At 48.9% G+C, this 18124-nt stretch overlaps 1 protein-coding gene across 4 annotated transcripts in view; it reads right to left on the bottom strand.

Annotated features, from left to right (window-relative positions):
• Window positions 1–2418: 2418 nt before the first annotated feature.
• Window positions 2419–18124, bottom strand: part of MVP (major vault protein) — a 30737-nt gene continuing 15031 nt past the window's right edge. For all 4 annotated transcript variants that reach the window (XM_063138211.1, XM_063138212.1, XM_063138209.1 and 1 more), the window contains exons 11-18: window positions 17548–17786; window positions 14110–14307; window positions 11940–12075; window positions 8222–8433; window positions 5486–5602; window positions 5241–5367; window positions 3790–3978; window positions 2419–2708 (exon numbers count right to left, since the gene is read on the bottom strand). In XM_063138211.1, the coding sequence (XP_062994281.1) occupies window positions 2586–2708; window positions 3790–3978; window positions 5241–5367; window positions 5486–5602; window positions 8222–8433; window positions 11940–12075; window positions 14110–14307; window positions 17548–17786 (1341 nt within the window). In that variant the 3' untranslated portion in view covers window positions 2419–2585. The remainder of the gene's footprint in view (window positions 2709–3789; window positions 3979–5240; window positions 5368–5485; window positions 5603–8221; window positions 8434–11939; window positions 12076–14109; window positions 14308–17547; window positions 17787–18124) is intronic.

The raw sequence follows: 18124 nt of genomic DNA on the forward strand, positions 1-18124 counted from the left end.
AAGCTGCCTTCTCATGAGTCGGGACACTGGGACATCTAGCCCAATTTATTTGGCAGATGCATCTCTGCAAGGTTCTAAAGAAGGGTCTTTCTCAAGGCCAGTGTCAAGGGTAGGCATAATTGGGCACCTGCCAAGGGCCTAAAATCCCACCCCCCACCTCCCACCCCGGAGTTGCCTCTCCTCCTTACTATGGCAACCCGCTTGCTCACCTGCCTCTTGCTCTGGTCCATACAACAATGGTGGTGGAGGTGAGGAGCAGCCAATGCCACAGCCTACTTGCTCACTAACTCCCTGCTTGAGAAGCAAGCTAGCAGTAGACATGGAGGGAGAGAGGCAGAGGAGAAGCCAGAGCGTCTGGTGACAATGATGGTGGGAAAGCAGGGGCACTGGAGGAAGGGGCCCATTGAGGGTGTCCTGTCCAAGGGCCCTCAAAAACCTGGAGCCAGCACTGGTCTTTCCCAGCTCTCTCTGGAGATACCAGGGAGTCAGGGGCTAAACTTAGGCTCTGCACGCAAAGCCTGCGCTCTACCGCTCAGTCCCTCCCTTGCGCACATTCTGGGGAAGGGGAGCTTTGGTTCTAGGTATTGGAAGAGACGAGAGGGGTCTCACTTGGGGCGGTGAATTCAGGCTGTTCTCCAATAAGCTTATAAATGGCAAGGATCTTCTCTCTATCAGAGTCAGGATAATCAAACCAGAGTGGTCGACGTAGTGATGAGTCTGTTGTTTTGGTGGTGTCTTGTTTTCTCGGCAGGGGTTCCTGTGTTCCAGGGGACCATTTTCTTTCTGTTGCCATAAACGCAAGCATAAAATACCTTCCTTCGATTACCCAAGAAGTTGGCCATCTTTTGCTTTCCAAGAGCAGACGACAACTTCTTTTCCAGCCACACTTTGCTAATGCTTTATAGAAGTCCTGATAGAAGAGTGCACGCGCATGCAGTTTTGTTTATTGTGTTCATGAACCGCTGTCCCACAATCCTTTGATTCGGCGAGAAAATAAAGGAGCAAATGTTTACTGCTGCAGTCCACACCGCAAGATGAATGTGGAAGGATAAATCCTGGTTAATCCAACGTTAGCTGAACCTTATCAGAGTGATAATTTCCACTGCTCTTCTACAGAGCAACATCTAGAACAGGTTTCAAATAGCTTTAACATGATTAGTTCAGGGCTGGAACCAAGCTCAGCTTTGTACAATTGAATTAAAAACCTGGAAGAAACGGTGTCAAACCCTTGCTCCAAACCAGCCCCAATAATTCCTTTCGTACATCATTCACTCTTTTATGAACCAGATAAATTGAAAAGTTATGCCCGTTGGGAACAAGCAGGTTTGTACAGTTGCATCTCTAACCACACCAAAGAACCACCATTCTGAGGATTTCCCAATTGGGAACCATAGCAATTAAAGGTACTATCCCTTGCATGTTTAAACAGTGAAAAGGCCTACAACTCCCAACATGCTTCGTGGGAGCTGTAGGCCTTTTCTCTGTCTAGAGACACATTGGTTGCACCCTAAAGTAATTAGGGTTGCAAATTTGCTGGGGATGGACTCTTTCTAGATCAATGTACACAGCTAAATTCAGTTTCAGAGAAGCTCTTACATTCTAGCAGCAGCCAAAGAAAATACCAGAATATTTTACCTTAAGCCTTTGGAGAAGCATTTCAACTTTTTAGAATGGGTAGGGGTGAATGTGCAAAAAGCTGGGAAAACACTAAATGCTTGGTGATCAGGAAAAGGGGCGAGGGCATCTGGACGTGGATTGGGACTGAAAGTGGACTGGATTTGGCCCATGGCCCTGAGGTTCAATACTTCTGGTCTACTGTGACAGGTGTCTATTCTCCAGTGCCTCAGGCAATACTCCCCATCACCGACTACCCAAAATTCATTTACCCAGTTGTAGGATTCGAACCCGGAATCTCTGACATACAAGATGTGTACTCTTTCACTGAGCTAGGATTGCTTCTGCTGCAGCAGCCTTCTCCAACCTGGTGGGGGTCAGATGGCTTCCAGCATGGCCAATCGTCAGGAATGCTAGGAATTGTTGTGGTTGGCCATTGTGGGAACACAGAGCTGGACTAGATGGACCCTTGGTCTGATCCAGCGTGGCTATGTTTTTATGAGGCTTGTGGAGGTAAGTTGTGCAAGACTTGTGCTCACCTGACACAAGCTGGGGGTCAGACAGGGACACCTTAGAGAGATTTGGCAAAGTGCACAGGAGCTGCAGGAGCAGAAATCCCCTTTGGCTTGGCATAGCCGCTCTTCTGGCTACATCCAGACATTCTATGACCTCACAGTGTGACACTTCTCTCCTCCATTCCACCCTCCCCCCCTCATGGCCACGATTATTCTTCACTCATTCCCCAAACCCTAGCAAGTGTTCCCACCAAGAGAGCGCTCAAACAGAAGCAGCCAGGAGACGGTATGCAACAGAGATGTGCAATGTTTATTATACATTTTTCCACCACTGATTAACAAGGCACATGTTCAGAGGAGGCCCAGATGCGGGGAAGGGGAAGTGTGAGCCCGGCCCATGTCCTTTCCAAGGCACTTAAGGAGGCTAAGCAGGAAGGGCTCCGCCTCCAGCATCTATCAGGCATCGGAAGGCTTGGGCAGAATCCCCAACAGTCCGCCTGCAGCTGTAAAGAGGTTGATAGGGGAGGACCCATCTGTGATGAGCGTGGATTGGATTCCCAGGCCCTGGAGCAGTTTTGCCTGTGGAGAAGAGAAAGGGAGAATCCATCAGGGTCTCAAAACACCTGCATCCAACCGTCATCTTTGCCACCACAATAACTCAAACCGAACACTCCTGAGGTCTTGTTCGGCTCTCACGTCGTTCGAGTCCTTAGGAATGAAGGGAGATGACTTCTGCCCTCTCAAACTATTTGTCCATCTACCTTTTATAGCCTGAAGGCCAAATTCAATTTCAGAGAAGGTCTTGGGGGCTGTATTCCAGTGGTCGCAGGGGGCCAAAATAGCAGAATATTTTAGCTTAAGTCTCTTACTGCCAGTAACCAAGAGCTTTTCTACATGAAGGTTTTAACCTGCCCCTTTAATGAGGCTTCTGCTTCTGGGTTCTTTGTGGGATTCTTTGATCGGCTCCTTTAAACATGTTTCCTGCCCCCCCCCCCCAGGTGTTTTATTTCTTTGCCTTTCTATATGTTCCATTCCACAACCACTAGATGACACTGTGTGGTGCAGCGGAACTGGGCAAATCCACAAGGGGTTCATGGCACTATTCACAAAAACACCAGACTTTCTTCATTAGAACACGAATACACACACACACACTAAAATGGTTGCAAAGAGTGGAAGAGGTCCTGGAGGAGGAGGAGGAGGAGGAGGAGGACGTGTAAAGCACCCGCAAATTATTGTGACTAAGGAATCATGAGTGAACAATAAGTGCGCTAAGCCTCTGGGGAGGCATTTCAACATTTTTAAAATGGGGGAAGGGACTATGCAAAATCCGGGAACCTATCAAATGATTGTTAGTCAGAGGAAAGCAGGTGGGGCCAGTGGAAGGAGCATGGCCATGTGGAGATCCCAGCGATCAAGGTTATGCATGTGGACCTGCAGTTCAACATCCCTGAATCTAGCCCAGTCTTACCTCTTTCCGCCGTACCAGGCAGAGGTCCTCTGCATCACTTACCACCTGATCTTTTCTAACTGGAGATGTGGGGAAGCAAACCTGGGACCTCTGGCATACGAAGTATGTGCTCCATGACACTGAGCTACGGTCCCTCTCTGACAAAGGACCCCTGCCCATTTTCTCTCTCCCCCTCTCATTGCTCCTCACCTGCATTTCAGGCCCAGACACAGCAATGGAACGGATGGTGTCGGCTCCCAGGCTCTTGATCACAGCCTCAAATTTCTTCACTTCCACAGCAGCCAGAGCCTCGGCCCGGGCCACATCCAGGTCCGCCTGAGACTTGGCAAAGCGCAGCTCCTGCTCCCGGGCTTGTGCAAGGCGCTGCAGCTCCGATTCCTGCAAGGGGTTATGAGTAGCATGAAATGCTCTGCACAAACGATGAGACGGGATGACTGGCACGAAAAGTTCTTTGGGGGGAACCTTCGCCCCTGCACCAAAACAACAACAACACACAACCCCTTTGAGAGCTGCTGCACTAAGGGCAAACAGAGCTGGATCCAAAGATCTGCAGATGAGAGCCAAAAAGCCGCCGGGGGCTGTTCCTTCGAACACCAATGCAACAGTTCATGCAGCGCCTTTCCATGGAAACTCTACAGCAGTGCACATGGTTCCCATTATGAAAGAGGCTGCACAAGCTGGGGACCACCTTTGGATTCGTTTCAATTCCCCCCAGAGCCCCGACACAAGGAGTAAAAAGCCACCCCTCGTAAGAGGAGGGCCAGGATCTCTTCTCGATCCTCCCCGAGTGCAGGGCACGGAATAACGGGCTCAAGTTAAAGGAAGCCAGATTCCGGCTGGACATCAGGAAAAACTTCCTAACTGTTAGAGCAGTGCGACGGTGGAATCAGTTACCTAGAGAGGTTGTGGGCTCTCCCACACTAGAGGCCTTCAAGAGGCAGCTGGACAAGCATCTGTCAGGGATGCTTAAGGGTGGATTCCTGCATTGAGCAGGGGGTTGGACTCGATGGCCTTGTAGGCCCCTTCCAACTCTACTATTCTATGATTCTATGATTCTAAGAGTGAAGAAGCTTTCCATGTTTGGAAGAGCAACTTTGTATCCAGGCTTTAAAGTTAAATATTCCTCCCAGCATTAGGAACATTTCACGACAGGGGCCAGACCCAATGCTGCAGCCATGGGACTTGGAAGGACCCTCAAGCTTTCCTCAAGGTAGGCAATCTCATGCCTTCCAGATGTGTTAGACTACAACTCCGATAAGCCCCTGTTAGCATGGCCAATGGTCAAAGATTATGGGAGTTGCCTTCCAAAAACATCTGGAGGGCACCAGGTTGGTGTACATTATATTTCAATTTCCTTCATAAATATATTAATTCCACTCGGACTGGGGTAATGCCCCGATATTGTGGCTCCAAAAACAGGGAAGGGATTCGAGACCATGTTTATAAAATAGGGAACAAAATAAGTCTGTTAGGCCGGACATACAGCTAAAGAAAGTCGACAATTAAGCTTTTTGAGAGTTGTGGGGGGAGAAGGGGAGGATATTTTCCAGCTGGGTTTCTATGTTTTTCCAGCCCTCAGTGCCCAACTCGGGAGGGAGGCCAGACTGGCAAAGGATCATGGGAGGAACAGCGGGACTCACCGTCTCAATGGCAGTTGCTTCGGCCTTCAGTTTGGCTTGCAGGACTGCTCCTTCGCCTTCAATCCGGGCAGCTTCAGCTCTCGACTGGGCCTCAGCCTTTGCTGCCCCAGTGCTCTCGACTGCCGTGCTATGGAAAAACAGGAGAGAGGAAAGATGGAGCAACTCTGGATACCGCTGGCCTGCCGAGTCAACACCGCGCAGCCATCCACCCTTGGTTGCCTCTTCGGCCTCGATCCCAACCTCACCTCAGAGCTTCCAGCTCCAGCAGCTCCTTCCGGGCCCGTTCGGCCTCGGCCTGGTCAAGGATTTTCTGCCGCTCCAGACGTCCTCGGGCCTCTTGCTCCAGCCTCTCGGCCTCGTGCCTGGGAAGTGGGGGGGGGGGGGAAAGGAGGCAGAATCAGAGAAGGGGAAATGAAGGTCGGAGCAGGAGGTTGATAGATGTCAATTACAGCAGAGATCCATCCGTTTCAGGGACCGCTAAAAGGTCTTCCCCGAGGAGGGAACCTAAGGAGGGAGAGAGGGCAGATCTGAAGGAGAAGAAAAGAGGTCGGGGGAGTGAAGAGAGGCTGATCACAATTCCCAAGAGCTCAGGAAGGCAGAGAAGGACAAATGAACGGTAAGACTTCAAGGGGTGTTTGATGTTTTGAAAGGTATAGATTTGGGCACTTGTAATGGAGCAGAAAGAGGAGGGTGCGGTTCCCCCCATTTTTTTCCGAGGTGGGAGGTTCAAACTGCCCTTACAGCTGCAGAGATATGCTTGGAAGTGTGTCAGCGACGCCTGCTGAAATTTCAGAAGCCGCAGAGATGGCCGAGTCAGATTTCCGGGAGTTGTATCTAGCCCCAGACAGCTCCTTGCCTCTTCCCATGGCTTGGCAGAAGCAGAGCGAAGGACAAAATAAACTAGACTTTTATCAAGTTGCTTTCTTTGATCGGAGGCTGGGGCTGCTTCCGAGAGTCGAAATCTTCACCGTCAGCCAGCCCCACTCCAATCCATCAGCATTTCCTTCTTTCTCTTATGCCTGGAGGGAAGAACCTGGACTCTGGTCACCAGCTATCTGAAGCCAGTAGATTTTACAGATCAGATGAAACTGTTTCCGTGGGCTGGCATCTTTAGTATCAGCCAGTGAGTCTATCGGCAACCTCTTCTGCCCCCTTCCCCGATCGGGTGCCTTTCATATGTGTTGGGACTACAACTCCCATCACTCCCAACCTCTCTCTTCTGATGCAGAGTGACCTTCACCCACAGAGAGAGTCGCCTCTAAAGATCTCAGTGCACAGGCAGGAGGTATGGAAGGAGGCGTTGCTTCAGATATTAGGGCTCCCATGCAGTTGAGGCCTTTGAAAGTGACTGCTAGCACCTTGAACGTGGCGTGGAAGGAAACAAAGAGACAGTGTAGGTCTTTTAGAACTGAAGAACACTGTTCTGGCAGCTGAATTCTGGACCAACTAGTGTAAAGCCCACGTCGCCATGGACACTAGGAGTCCTGCTCCCTTCCCGCGTTTTTGCCCCAGAGAGGGGCTTGTGAATAATACAAAGGTGGCTCACGCAGAGCGAATCCACCTTCCAAAATTTGCTCCCTCCCTTGCGGGCCCTGATTGACCACTTCCATTCCATTCCTTCCCCCCTCCCTGCTGGTGGGGACAACCTAATTGCACAGCTGCACCTGGGGCCTGCCTTCGCGCCAGACTGATTGGCTGAGCAGGATGGTCCGTCATCCCTCTGGCGGAGGGGCTGCCCTGCCTGCTCAGCACAGAGGAAATTAATTGCTACTAAAGCTCAAGCTTTGAACTTTTTTCGAACTTTCAACACTTTCTGTATGTCTACACTGCTCAAGCTTCAGTTTAAAACAAAAATTGGTCTGCTAGCCCTTGAGTAATAAACTTTATACTACCGTGTTCTTATAGAAGATGGAAGCTCCCGTTTAAGAGCAGGCAACCTGGGACCCCTCCTGATGCTTTGGACTACAACCCCCATGGGCAAATGGGAGTTGTAGTCCGAACCATCTGGAGGGCACCAGGTTAGCTACCTCCAACTTGGAGGTTACCAGAGCATGGCTCACTGTGGCCAGGCTGCCCCCATCCAGGAAAGGGCACAGCTGGTGATCCAGACAGAGCTGGGAAAAGAGTCTTCAAGCCAACAAGGCCACTTGGGACTCCGTGGATCAAGGAAACCCCGCACTGCACACCTGCTCCTCCGTCACGGGGAATGCAACCCCCTCCAGAAAGGGTGGAGCACCGAATTGCCTGCCTGTAGTGCCTCCGTCCCATCAGGATTCAGTTTCAACTTATCATCCCTCATCCATCCCATTACTGGTTTCAGACGACACAGAGAAAGAGAGCTGGGTCTCAGCAGCACTCTGGTGACGTCTCACTCTTAAATCCCCAAATGACCTCTGCCTGTGGCTCCATAAAGATCAAGGATGGCGAACGTGTGGCCCTCCCAACGATGTTGGACTGCAACTCCCATCAGTCCTCACCATTGACTATGCTGGCTGGGGCTGATAGGATTTGCAGCCCAACAACATGTTCTGTATCCCTGACAGAGATGTTACAGAGCACGGGGACAAGATGGAACCATGTGGGACCCCAGAGTTCAAATGAGTCCCCTAATACTACTTTCTGAAACCAAACTTGCAGGTAAGGACAAAACCATCCTATCACAGTGGCTCCCTGCTCCGACCCACAGAGCCCCCCCCCCCCCGGCAAGGTTTGCCTGGTGCCTACGTGGTGCTCCTTTCGGTGCCAGGTGAAGACCTCTACATTTTCCCAGTACTTTAGCGTCCTTGCCTTTTAGCTCTCCTGTCTTAAATCTCTTCATTGCTGCTAGGTTTTACTCTGGTTGTACTTTTACATTGTGGTTTTAAGCTTCTATATTTCATATTTTATCTTCTCCCTTTGTGGTTTTAATTTCTGTGAAGCGCCCAGAGAGCTTCGGCTGTTGGGCAGTACAGAAATGAAACAAACAAACGAACAGACAGTACCGGGCAGCCGCCTCCTGAGAGTTGGTGGTGATCTCGATGGCCAGCTGCACGCTGCGCTGGAGGGAATCTCGCGTCCTCTGGTCCACGGGCTCCACGCTCTGGATGTCGATGCTGCTGATGACGAGGCCATTGGGGGCAAAGCGCAAGGATGTGCGCAGCGCCCCTTCCCCGTCAAACCCAAACACAGCAGCGCAAATCAGACGGTTTGAGTTCTGGGGAAATAATAATAATAATTAATAATAATTAATAATAATAATATTTCTTACCCACCTCTTCATTTGGATCGAGGCAGGAAACAACAATAAGTATAAAATATATAAAACTGAATTAAAAACATAGTATACATTATTAAAACATCCTAAAATCGCACTGGATAGGCCTGCTGGAATAGATCAGTTGTTAAAGATTTCTTGAATGCTAGTAGACTGTTAAGTTGACGAGTCTCCTCCGGCAGGCTATTCCACAGTCTGGGAGCAGCAGAAGAGAAGGTCCTCTGGGTAATACTAGTCAGCCTAATTTTGGCAGACTGAAGTAGATTCTTCCCAGAGGACCTGAGTGTGCAGGGCGGATTGTACGGGAGAAGGCGATCCTGCAGGTAGCCTGGACCCAAACCATGTAGGGCTTTAAAGGTAATAACCAACACTTTATACTTCGTCCGGAAACTAATTGGCAGCCAGTGAAGAGATTTAAATGTGTAATGTGGTCCCCGCTAGGTGTACCGGTGACCAATATTTATTCCAGTAAAGCAGGGAAACACAGATTCTACCATTTCTAGCGTATTTAACAGTTTCTAAGAAACACCACTCATTAACGCTGTTAAATATACCCTAAAGCCAATAATGGCTTTAATGCCAGGTAGTGTATTAGTACTATGCAGTGGGGGAGAACATTGCAAAAGTTTCCCTCTCGGTGCAGTAAGCAGTATTGAGAGCCAGTGTGGGGTAGCGGTTAGAGCATTAGACTAGGATTGGGGAGACCCGGGTTCAAATCTCTACTCAGCCATGAAATTACTGGGTGGCTGAGTGCATGATCACAGAGGGAAAATAAGCCACGGTAGCTTATTTTTCCTTCCTGGGTGTGCTGGCATAATTATCCTTGCTGGGCGTGGGTTGTCACGTCACCCAAACCCAGCGGGATAGTTTACAAACCACCCTGAAATGCTAGAACAAGCCCAACCATCCACCCTTGCTAGGTTCGGATATCACAACAACTCATGCTCATTGAGGGTAATTATGCTTGTTAGGAGGTTCGTGACCTGCACACTGTGGCTTATTTCCCCCTCTGTGATCGTGCAAACCCGCCCCCTGTGCCTTGGGGTGGGGTGGGGTGGGTTGTTGTGAGACAGACAGGAGGTGGAGCCGTCTATGCTTTAGCTATAAATGTAATAAAGGGCCCTAGAAGGAGGGCCTTCTCCGCTTTGGCACCCCGGTTGTGGAATGAGCTCCCCAGAGAGGTCTGCCTGGCGCCTACACTGTACTGCTTTCGTCGCCAGCTGAAGACCTTTTTATTCTCTCAGTATTTTAACACTTGATTTTAACTTAAATTTAAATTTTACTGTTTTGACTCTGTATTTTAATCTTATATCAATTTCTGCTGCGTGGTTTTTATCCTGGTTGTGCTTTTTATACTGTATTTTGTAATTGTGCTTTTAACCTGTTGGTTGTTTTATTGTGGTTTTAATTTTTGTGAGCCGCCCAGAGAGCTTCGGCTATTGGGCGGTATAAAAATGTAAGAAATAAAAATAAATAAATAAATAAATAAATTCTCTGCAGTGGCTCCACACCTTTGGAGCAAAGTCCACCATGTACCATCCTTGCAAGCTTTTAAGAAGGCCTTGAAAACATTTTATTTTACCATGGCCTTCTCACATCGACTCTGTTCAGATGCCACGCTAAACCCTGCCAGTTAACCAAACTTGGTTGCGCAGCAGGGTTTAGCGTGTCGTGTGCCATGCATTTTGCCTAACCGTGGTCAGTTTGTAACCATGTTTGAACTGCCTTCACTAACCCTGTGCTGCAACAGGGTTAGCGGCCCTAACCGCGGCTTAGCGTGTGGCATGCAACCCCCTCCCCCATACGGCTTAGTTATTACTTCTGTTGCCATTGTTGTTCTTGGTTTTATTGTTGGCTTTTTATTATGTTTATGTTTTTATTGCTTTTAATGTTTTAACTGTTTTTATGAATTTTATTGTTGCAAGCCGCCTTGTGAGGGCTTCTGCCCTGAAAGGTGGCCAAGAAATGTTTCAAATACATAAATAAATAAATAAAATAAAATAAAGAATGTACTGCAGCTTTCACTGGGCTTACTATATCCTGCACTGACATAGTTACCATGCAGAGGAGAACCAATTTCACTTCTGAAGACTGTCAGAATTAATAGCTTCCCCCAGCCCAAAGCAGCCGCCTCTGACATCTTTCGCCAGTCTGGTGCCTCCCAGATGTGCCAGATTACAACTCTCACCATCCCCACTGGCTGGGGAGGCTGGGAGTAGTAGTACGACACATCTGATGGGCGCCAGGCTGGGAAAGGCTTGTCTATGAGGTACAGCTGAGAGAGGACCGTTAGGGCTTGACATCAAACTCTACCACGGGGCATGGCTGCAATCACCACCACCACTGCCCATTTTTAACGATACAAACAAAACAGGATTCAAACCGAAACTGAAAGAAGGGAGGTAAAACAGGGAAGAAGGGCACGAGAAAGACGGGTTAAGGTGCTTTGACCACATAAGAGTAGTTGTGCTGGAGCAGACCAAAGGCCTATCTAGTCCAGCATCCTGTTCTCACAATGGCCAGCCAGATGCATTATGGGAAGTCCTCAGGCAGGACCTGAACACAACAGCACCCTCCCGCTCACGTTCCCCAGCAACTGGAACATAGAGGCATTCTGCCTCCAATACCGGAGGTACTATATCGCCATCATGACTAGTATATAGACATCATGACTAGTATATAGACATCATGACTGCTGCCTAGAGCATTTTGTAGATAAGCAGGGTATAAATTGAATGTATTATTATTAATTATTGTTATTATTAGCCATCAGTAGTGTAGTGGAGCCCGGGCTAACACGATCAAAGCCCTGGGACTTTTTGATTAGCTGACTTCATCTGCCAACCCTGCCCCAGAATTCCCTGCTCCCTCTGAGCTTAACTACAACTTTCAAGCATTTGAGGGGAAATTAATTTCCCCAGCAACAATATAGTGTTCCCTGTTGCAATGCAAAGTATTTTGGCGATGGCTTGGGTCTTGAATGGGGCGATTCAGACCATTAACATTACAAAAGACTTTTTTTCTTGGGGAGATGAAAACTGCTACATCTGGTTTATTTGATATGGATCAACACAGCAGCCTGAATTTGGGGCCTCTGTTTGGGGACAGGGCAAAGGGGACTGTCAGGATGAGCAGTTGCACTTCAAAATTTACCACTGTGCTACTGGTAGCCACTGATAAATTGGAAAGACAACGTAGACTGGACTGCCAACAAGGATGAATGAAGTCTTAAGAAATGCCAACCAGAATGTGGGTGGGCACACCGTTTTCTACCCCCAGTCACAAACCCCGCCCCCATGTCCTTCAACCTGGTCATGGATGAATGCAACACAAAGGAAGAAAAAGAAGACAGAGACAGACAGACAGAGATTCATGCCTATATGTGGCTGCCAAATTGAAGGAGGTTGTAGGGAAAGGGGCAAAAAGGCCTGGGGAAAGCAACTCACCTTATGGAAGTCATCAAATGTGACAGCAGCCACGGCCCCCCGGATGCGCGAGGCCAACGTCTTGCAGGCATCACCTACAAAATCCAGGACACTAAACAGGCGGGATGTTTCAGCAGGAGCAGGGATCTCAAAGTGCCTGGCAGGGAAACAGAGGCACACACTTTATAGCCCTGACAGTTGCGCTGAAACTTGAAAACATGACAGCAGTGTTGAGTCAAGGCCCAAACAGTCTGCACCTTCCAGTCCTCTGGGGATGGGGGCTTTTGCACCCCAAAACACTCGCTCTTCTCCATTGGATGCTGTTTGCTGCATCCTCAACTTCGTTAGCGGCTTGACCTGAATTCCCATGACCACACCTCACCCCTTCCCTCAGGACCCCTTTTACCTTAGCCTCAGCCTTCTCCAACCTGGGGCCCTTCAGATACTTTGGACTACAACTCTCAGCATCCCTGACCATTGGCCATGCTGGCTGGGGCTGTTAGGAGTTGTATCCCCATCATCATCATCATCATCATCTCTTTTCCCGCTCGTGGCAGTTTCTCTAGACAGACATGACAGGCTTTGCCAGGCCATGCTGTCTTTTACTCATTCAGAAATTTCCTGACAATTGAGCATGTTTTAAGTATGATTGCTTTCTGGATGTTGGTGTGGATGAGTTTTGGTAGTCACAGTTTCTGAAGGATTTCTGTATAGTTTTTGATGTGATGTCAGTGACTGATGTGACTAACAGAACAATTGTGATCTTTTCCTGGTGCCATAGTTCTTTGACTTCCATGGCCATTGGAATTATTATTATTATTATTATTATTATTATTATTATTATTATTATTATTATTATTATTCCATGCCTCTCGATAGCTGAAGCTCTCTGGGCGGTTAAAAACAATATACAAAATTTAAAACCATAAAAATGTAAAACAGACAATGTACACAAACACAACATACATCTAAAACCAACTCTGAGTTGACCGCCAAACCTAAAAACAGATGTGGGATTGATTAAAACCCATCACATGCTGCTAAATGCCTGGGGAAAAAGAAGTCTTGACCTGGCGCCAAAAAGAAAGCAGTGTTGATGCCAGGCGGGCCTCACTGTAGTCCAAAACATCTGGAAGGCACCAGGTTGAGGAAGGTTGCCCTACATATTATCATCCAATACAAATTACTTAGGTCATGGGTGGGCAATTTGTGGCCTTCCAGATGCTTGGGCCTACAACTCCCATGATCCCTCACCTTTAGTTATGCTGGCTAGGGCTGGTGAGAGTGGAAGGCCAGGACATCTGGAGGGCCACAAGTTGCCCAACCCTGACTTAGGCTCAAGTAGATGTGGTGTGTGAAGTCCTTCCACGTACCTTCCTGCTGTCTTATAAAAGGGGGCTGACATCTTTGTTTTACAAAGGAGGAGCATGCAAGAGTGGGAACAAAACCCTGCTGCCTTTTCCTTGCTGGAACCAACTACTTTAAGCAGTTTACTTCTGCCCAGCTTCTGATACTGGAACGGAGCCAGGCTGGGGGAAAATGCTTAAGAAACAGAGGACAGCAAGGCAAGATAAAGGACAAGGAGCAGTTTCGCTCTCCTCTGCCACAGGTGCGCACTCTTGCTCTCTCTCATGTAAAGACTATATCACATCCTTGTATATGTGTACATGGCAGACACACGTTTAAAATATATTCTTTTATAAAATATACACATGGGTAAAATACACATTTCTAGCAAGCTATACTGGGGCAGATGAGAGGGGGTTGCAGGGCCATTCCACCAGTCCTGCAGAAAGACAATGTTTTTTCCCCTCTTCCCTCCCCATTCTTTTTCCTTATGTGTCGTGACTTTTTAGATTCTAAACCTGCAGGCAGGGAGTGTTTTTAACTGATTATATATAAGCCAGTCCAGGAGCCTCTTTGGATGAGGAGTGGGACAACAATACTTTAAATTAATACAGATGGCTGCCCTTTGAAAGCTATGAATCCTGGAAGGATCCTGTGGAGGTTGAATTGTCATAACAAGCTCAAAAGCACAGCTATTGGTGTGTGTGTGTGTGTGTGTGTGTGTGTGTGTGTGTGTGTTAAAGGCAACAGAACATCCATGGTTCTGTCTATACTCCCAGTCTGCCACATTCTATCACCCCAGCTGTGGATCTCTTGCCTCCAAAATCAGTTGCCTCCAACTCACCAATTGTAGGCCAGCTGGAGTTGCAGGCGGGCATGATCGGCTGTTTCAATGGTGACGATGTCAGTGAAGAAGTCAGGACCAAGGAGGAGGCAGAGGGCACGGCGGGAATGGGGGCGCTTGGGTCGACCCCCAGACAGGCTCAGCACTGTGAACTGCTCATCTGGTCCCAGAAGTACAAGCTCCGGACCAAAAACCACCCTAAGAGGAAGAAGAGAGCGGAATTAAAACTACGGAGTTTCTACAAGCCATTTATAATACTGCATTATCAACCAACAGTGTCCTTCCTCATGTCCAAGGTTCATTTATATGCTGACTCACACATTTAAATCCCATTCAGTAAAGGTCCTGCCTGAAATGTTAATTGCAAGTTTCCTCCTTGCAAGTTCATCTTATTTTATTGCTTCCCACTCAAAGTGGCTGTGGTGAGTTGCTTCTCATTTAGTCAGCATCTGCTCCTATTTAATGGGTGGGGGCTTTAGTTTCCTAATTTCTTTTCATTACTCTTTATTCTTCTACAGCAAAACAGTGCTATCTTAATATTTAAAAAGAGGGGCCAAATCCCCCTTCCTCCAGAGGCAACAGAAGCAGGCTAATTATTTAATGGTGAAGGATATCGGGAGATGTAGGCCCAAACATCTGGAGGGACACAAGTTGCCCACCTCTAGTGTACGCTGTCTTGTGCTCCTTAGAGGAAAGGTGGGATATATAAATATGGAAGAAATACTCTTCTATAGTAATCAGAGGGGGGAGGGTGTCTGTCCATCTGCACCACAGCATCAAGACCATAAAACTGAAGCAACTGAAACTTGGCATCAGTGCTAAGACAAGCTCTCCCACTGCCTGAGCTGAGGGAGAACATGTGCTCCACCCACCCTCCCCTGCTCCTATCCCATTACTGTTGCTCACCCCATCCCATCACCCACAGTATAGGCAGTCTCCTGGGACAACCCTCCCACAACGCCAGGCTCTGAGGAAGGCCCCCTCAGAGCCAGGCATTTGGGCCTGGACGACTCTCTGAAGTGCCACATTGGCCGCTTTCTCAGACCACCAGGGTTCCTCAGACAGTCTGCCCAGCCTCCGGCTCTTGCTGAGGGAGCCCTCAAGAGTGAAACAGAAGGCAGTAGGCTCCTCTGAAGAGCCCCGCTAGCCGCTCTCTCGCTGCAGCATTAGCCATAATAGGAGAGTGGAACTGGACTCTCCAGAGCAGTGGTCTTCAACTGGTCCAGACCCCAGACCCATCTCGGACTCCCAACCTGTAACATGGAACCCAATTTCACAATTGTCCAACATGGCGGCAAGAGCTTTGCCACAACCCATCCAGACTGATCTCGTGACCCACTTTGGGGTTGAGACCCAACAGTTGAAGACTATGGCTCCAGAGCACCTGCTGTAGTGCCACCGGGCAGACGGCAGCTTCGGAGAGTCAGGGGATTTAGCCTGCCTCATGGAAAGGCTGGCCCCATTTGACATGCATACTAAAGGGGCCCTAGGGATGTGCACCTCATGGTTATTTTTGTTTTTAAAATACATTAATTAAGTTTAATTAATTTAAAAGTTGAAGGATGTTGTTAAATCCAGCAGTAAGCTTTTCAAACGCTAGGAGCAGACTTCCCTAACCAGCACATAACTTTGTGTCCAGAGTACAAACTCAGGGGAGATTAGGAGGCCGAGGGACAGAATTATAGGCCTGCCCTCTCCTCACTGCTGTGGGCCCTCAGGGGAATGGAGTGAGCAAACCCCTCCTTCAAGCCACGACAGAGGTACATGCAGGAGCCATGCCTAGGGGTGCCTGCAGATGTGGAATTCACTCAGGCAGGGCAAGCAAAACGTGTCCGACTCTGACAGCTGGTGAATTCGTCTGAAGGCTTTGAGTTTCAGTCAGAACTCAAAAGGAGCTCTCAAAGGTGCAGAGCAGAACCAGAGTTCTAGCTGATTCTGAATGAAACCCAGAGCGGATTTACCGGCCCACTGACAACAGAGCCACCAGCCTCCAGTACTAGTAGTTTAATTAAAGAATGGACATTCTAGAGGAAAAAAAGCTAGTGTGGAAGAAGCCTTAGTCACACAATCCACTTCCAATGCCAAGTCTCGTTCCTGGCACAGGAGTGTGCATTTTCCTCACTCCCTGAGCAAACACAACATCAGGCCCCTGGCCTCGAGCCCAGAGACAGAAGAGGATGAGCCAACCAAGTCCAGGACTGCAAGGCCATTGGCTGAGGAACGGAACTGGGTTCCGGATACAGAAACCAAGACTACTGGCCCTGAGCATGGGAGCCTACCTCACAGGGTTGTTGGCTTTCTCCTGATGAGTCAGCTACTCATTGCCAGCTCCAGTTTTTAAGGGCCCCTCAATGGGCCCCCTTTCCTCAGTGACTCCACCTTCTTACCGCCATTATCACCAGCGGCTACTGCTCCTCATTTCCTTCGTCATCATTGCTGCTATCCTCGCTTGACAGGCAGAGAGCCAAGGAACAAGCAGGCCGTGGCAACTACTGCTGTTCCTTTTCACCACCACCATGGTCTGGGCCAGAGCGAGAGGCAGGAGAGAACAAGCGGGCTGCACTGGTGCAGAGGAAGAGAAATTCCAGGGGGCTTTTGTCACCGGGGCCCTGCTGCCCTGTGGCAGGTGCCCAACCCTGCCTCCCCTCGACGCCAGCCCTGCAGTTACCTATTGCTCCACCCCACCTGCCCAATGGTGCAGGGAGGGCCCAAGGGTGGGCGCCCTCACCTTCAGGCCCAGGGGTTGGCCTTCCGAAACCAACACCTGAGATGGGGCAGACAGAGGCAGACTGGAGGGACGGACTCCTAAAGCCTCGGTCTACCTCCAGGCACGATCAGAGCAAGTTGCTCACCTGCCATGCAGATGGGCTCAGAACACACAAGCAGCCACGCAGCTATGATGAGCAGTTAGGGCCATGAGTTCTACGCAGGCTTCAAATTTCGGAAATGATGGGCCAAAACAGACATTGCTTCAAATCTGCATCCAGCAGTTACATCTGTTGTTTATTTTTACTCTAGAATAGGTGCAGGGTATTCAGATCAGGGACCTAGTGGAGGGAGGATTCTAAGATCTGGATCAGCCTCCCTCTACCTACTCTGGAGTAAAAAATTAAAATGATGCAGCTGCTAGGCACAGATTTAAATTAATCTTTGTTTTGTCCCTACACATTGGCTCCAAAGAAGTTCCTCCCTGGTTACGCTGTTCCTCTCACCCGTAGAGTTTTCCTTCCTTTCAATTGTAGAGCCCCCCTCCTCCCCCTCCCCATTCCTTTTATCCCTCCCCACCATCCGCTCACTCAGCTCCTTTCAATCCCTTCCTGCCCCATCACACAGATCATTTCTGGGACTTTGCCCCTCTGGGTTGTGAAATGCTCTTATCTGCTGCCTTGATATGGGGGAGAGAGAAATGACACATTTCCCCCTCACTGGATCTCTCACCTGGATTTACGCTCTTTGTAATCGTAGACTTGCACAGCTGCATTGTGGGGGACACGGTAGGACACAGCCCGTGTCTTGTCACGGTACACCTCATTGTTCACTTCAGTGCACTCCCTGGAACGATCAACCACAGGGTCTCTTCCTATGGTCAACAAAGCCTCCACATGAGCGGGCAGCTCCTTCTCCCACAGCTCCTCATCCTGAGACAGCATGTAAGTGTGGCCGATCACAGCTCGGACCTGTGAGGGAAAGAGAGACGGGCACAGGCCTACTCTCGGCTCTAGTACAAATAGACAGGAATCTGTACAATTGTATCCTAGGCCAAAACTTACCACAGTAACCAGGAAGATTTTATACATTTAGGGTTGGATCCAGATTTTGTCACCCTTGGAGGAGACCCACTGAAGTCAATGAGGCTTGTTATTCATGATTAACCTAAGTCCCACTGGGCCTACTGATAATGAAATCTGGATCCAACCCAGTGACAGCCAGTGTGGTGTAGTGGCTAAAGTGTTGGATTGGGAGTTGGGAGATCATGGTTCTAGTCCCCACTTGGCGACAGAAGCTCACTGGGTGA

Source organism: Elgaria multicarinata, chromosome 11 (assembly GCF_023053635.1).
Source record: "Elgaria multicarinata webbii isolate HBS135686 ecotype San Diego chromosome 11, rElgMul1.1.pri, whole genome shotgun sequence".
In the NCBI taxonomy this organism is placed as follows: Eukaryota; Metazoa; Chordata; class Lepidosauria; order Squamata; family Anguidae; genus Elgaria; species Elgaria multicarinata.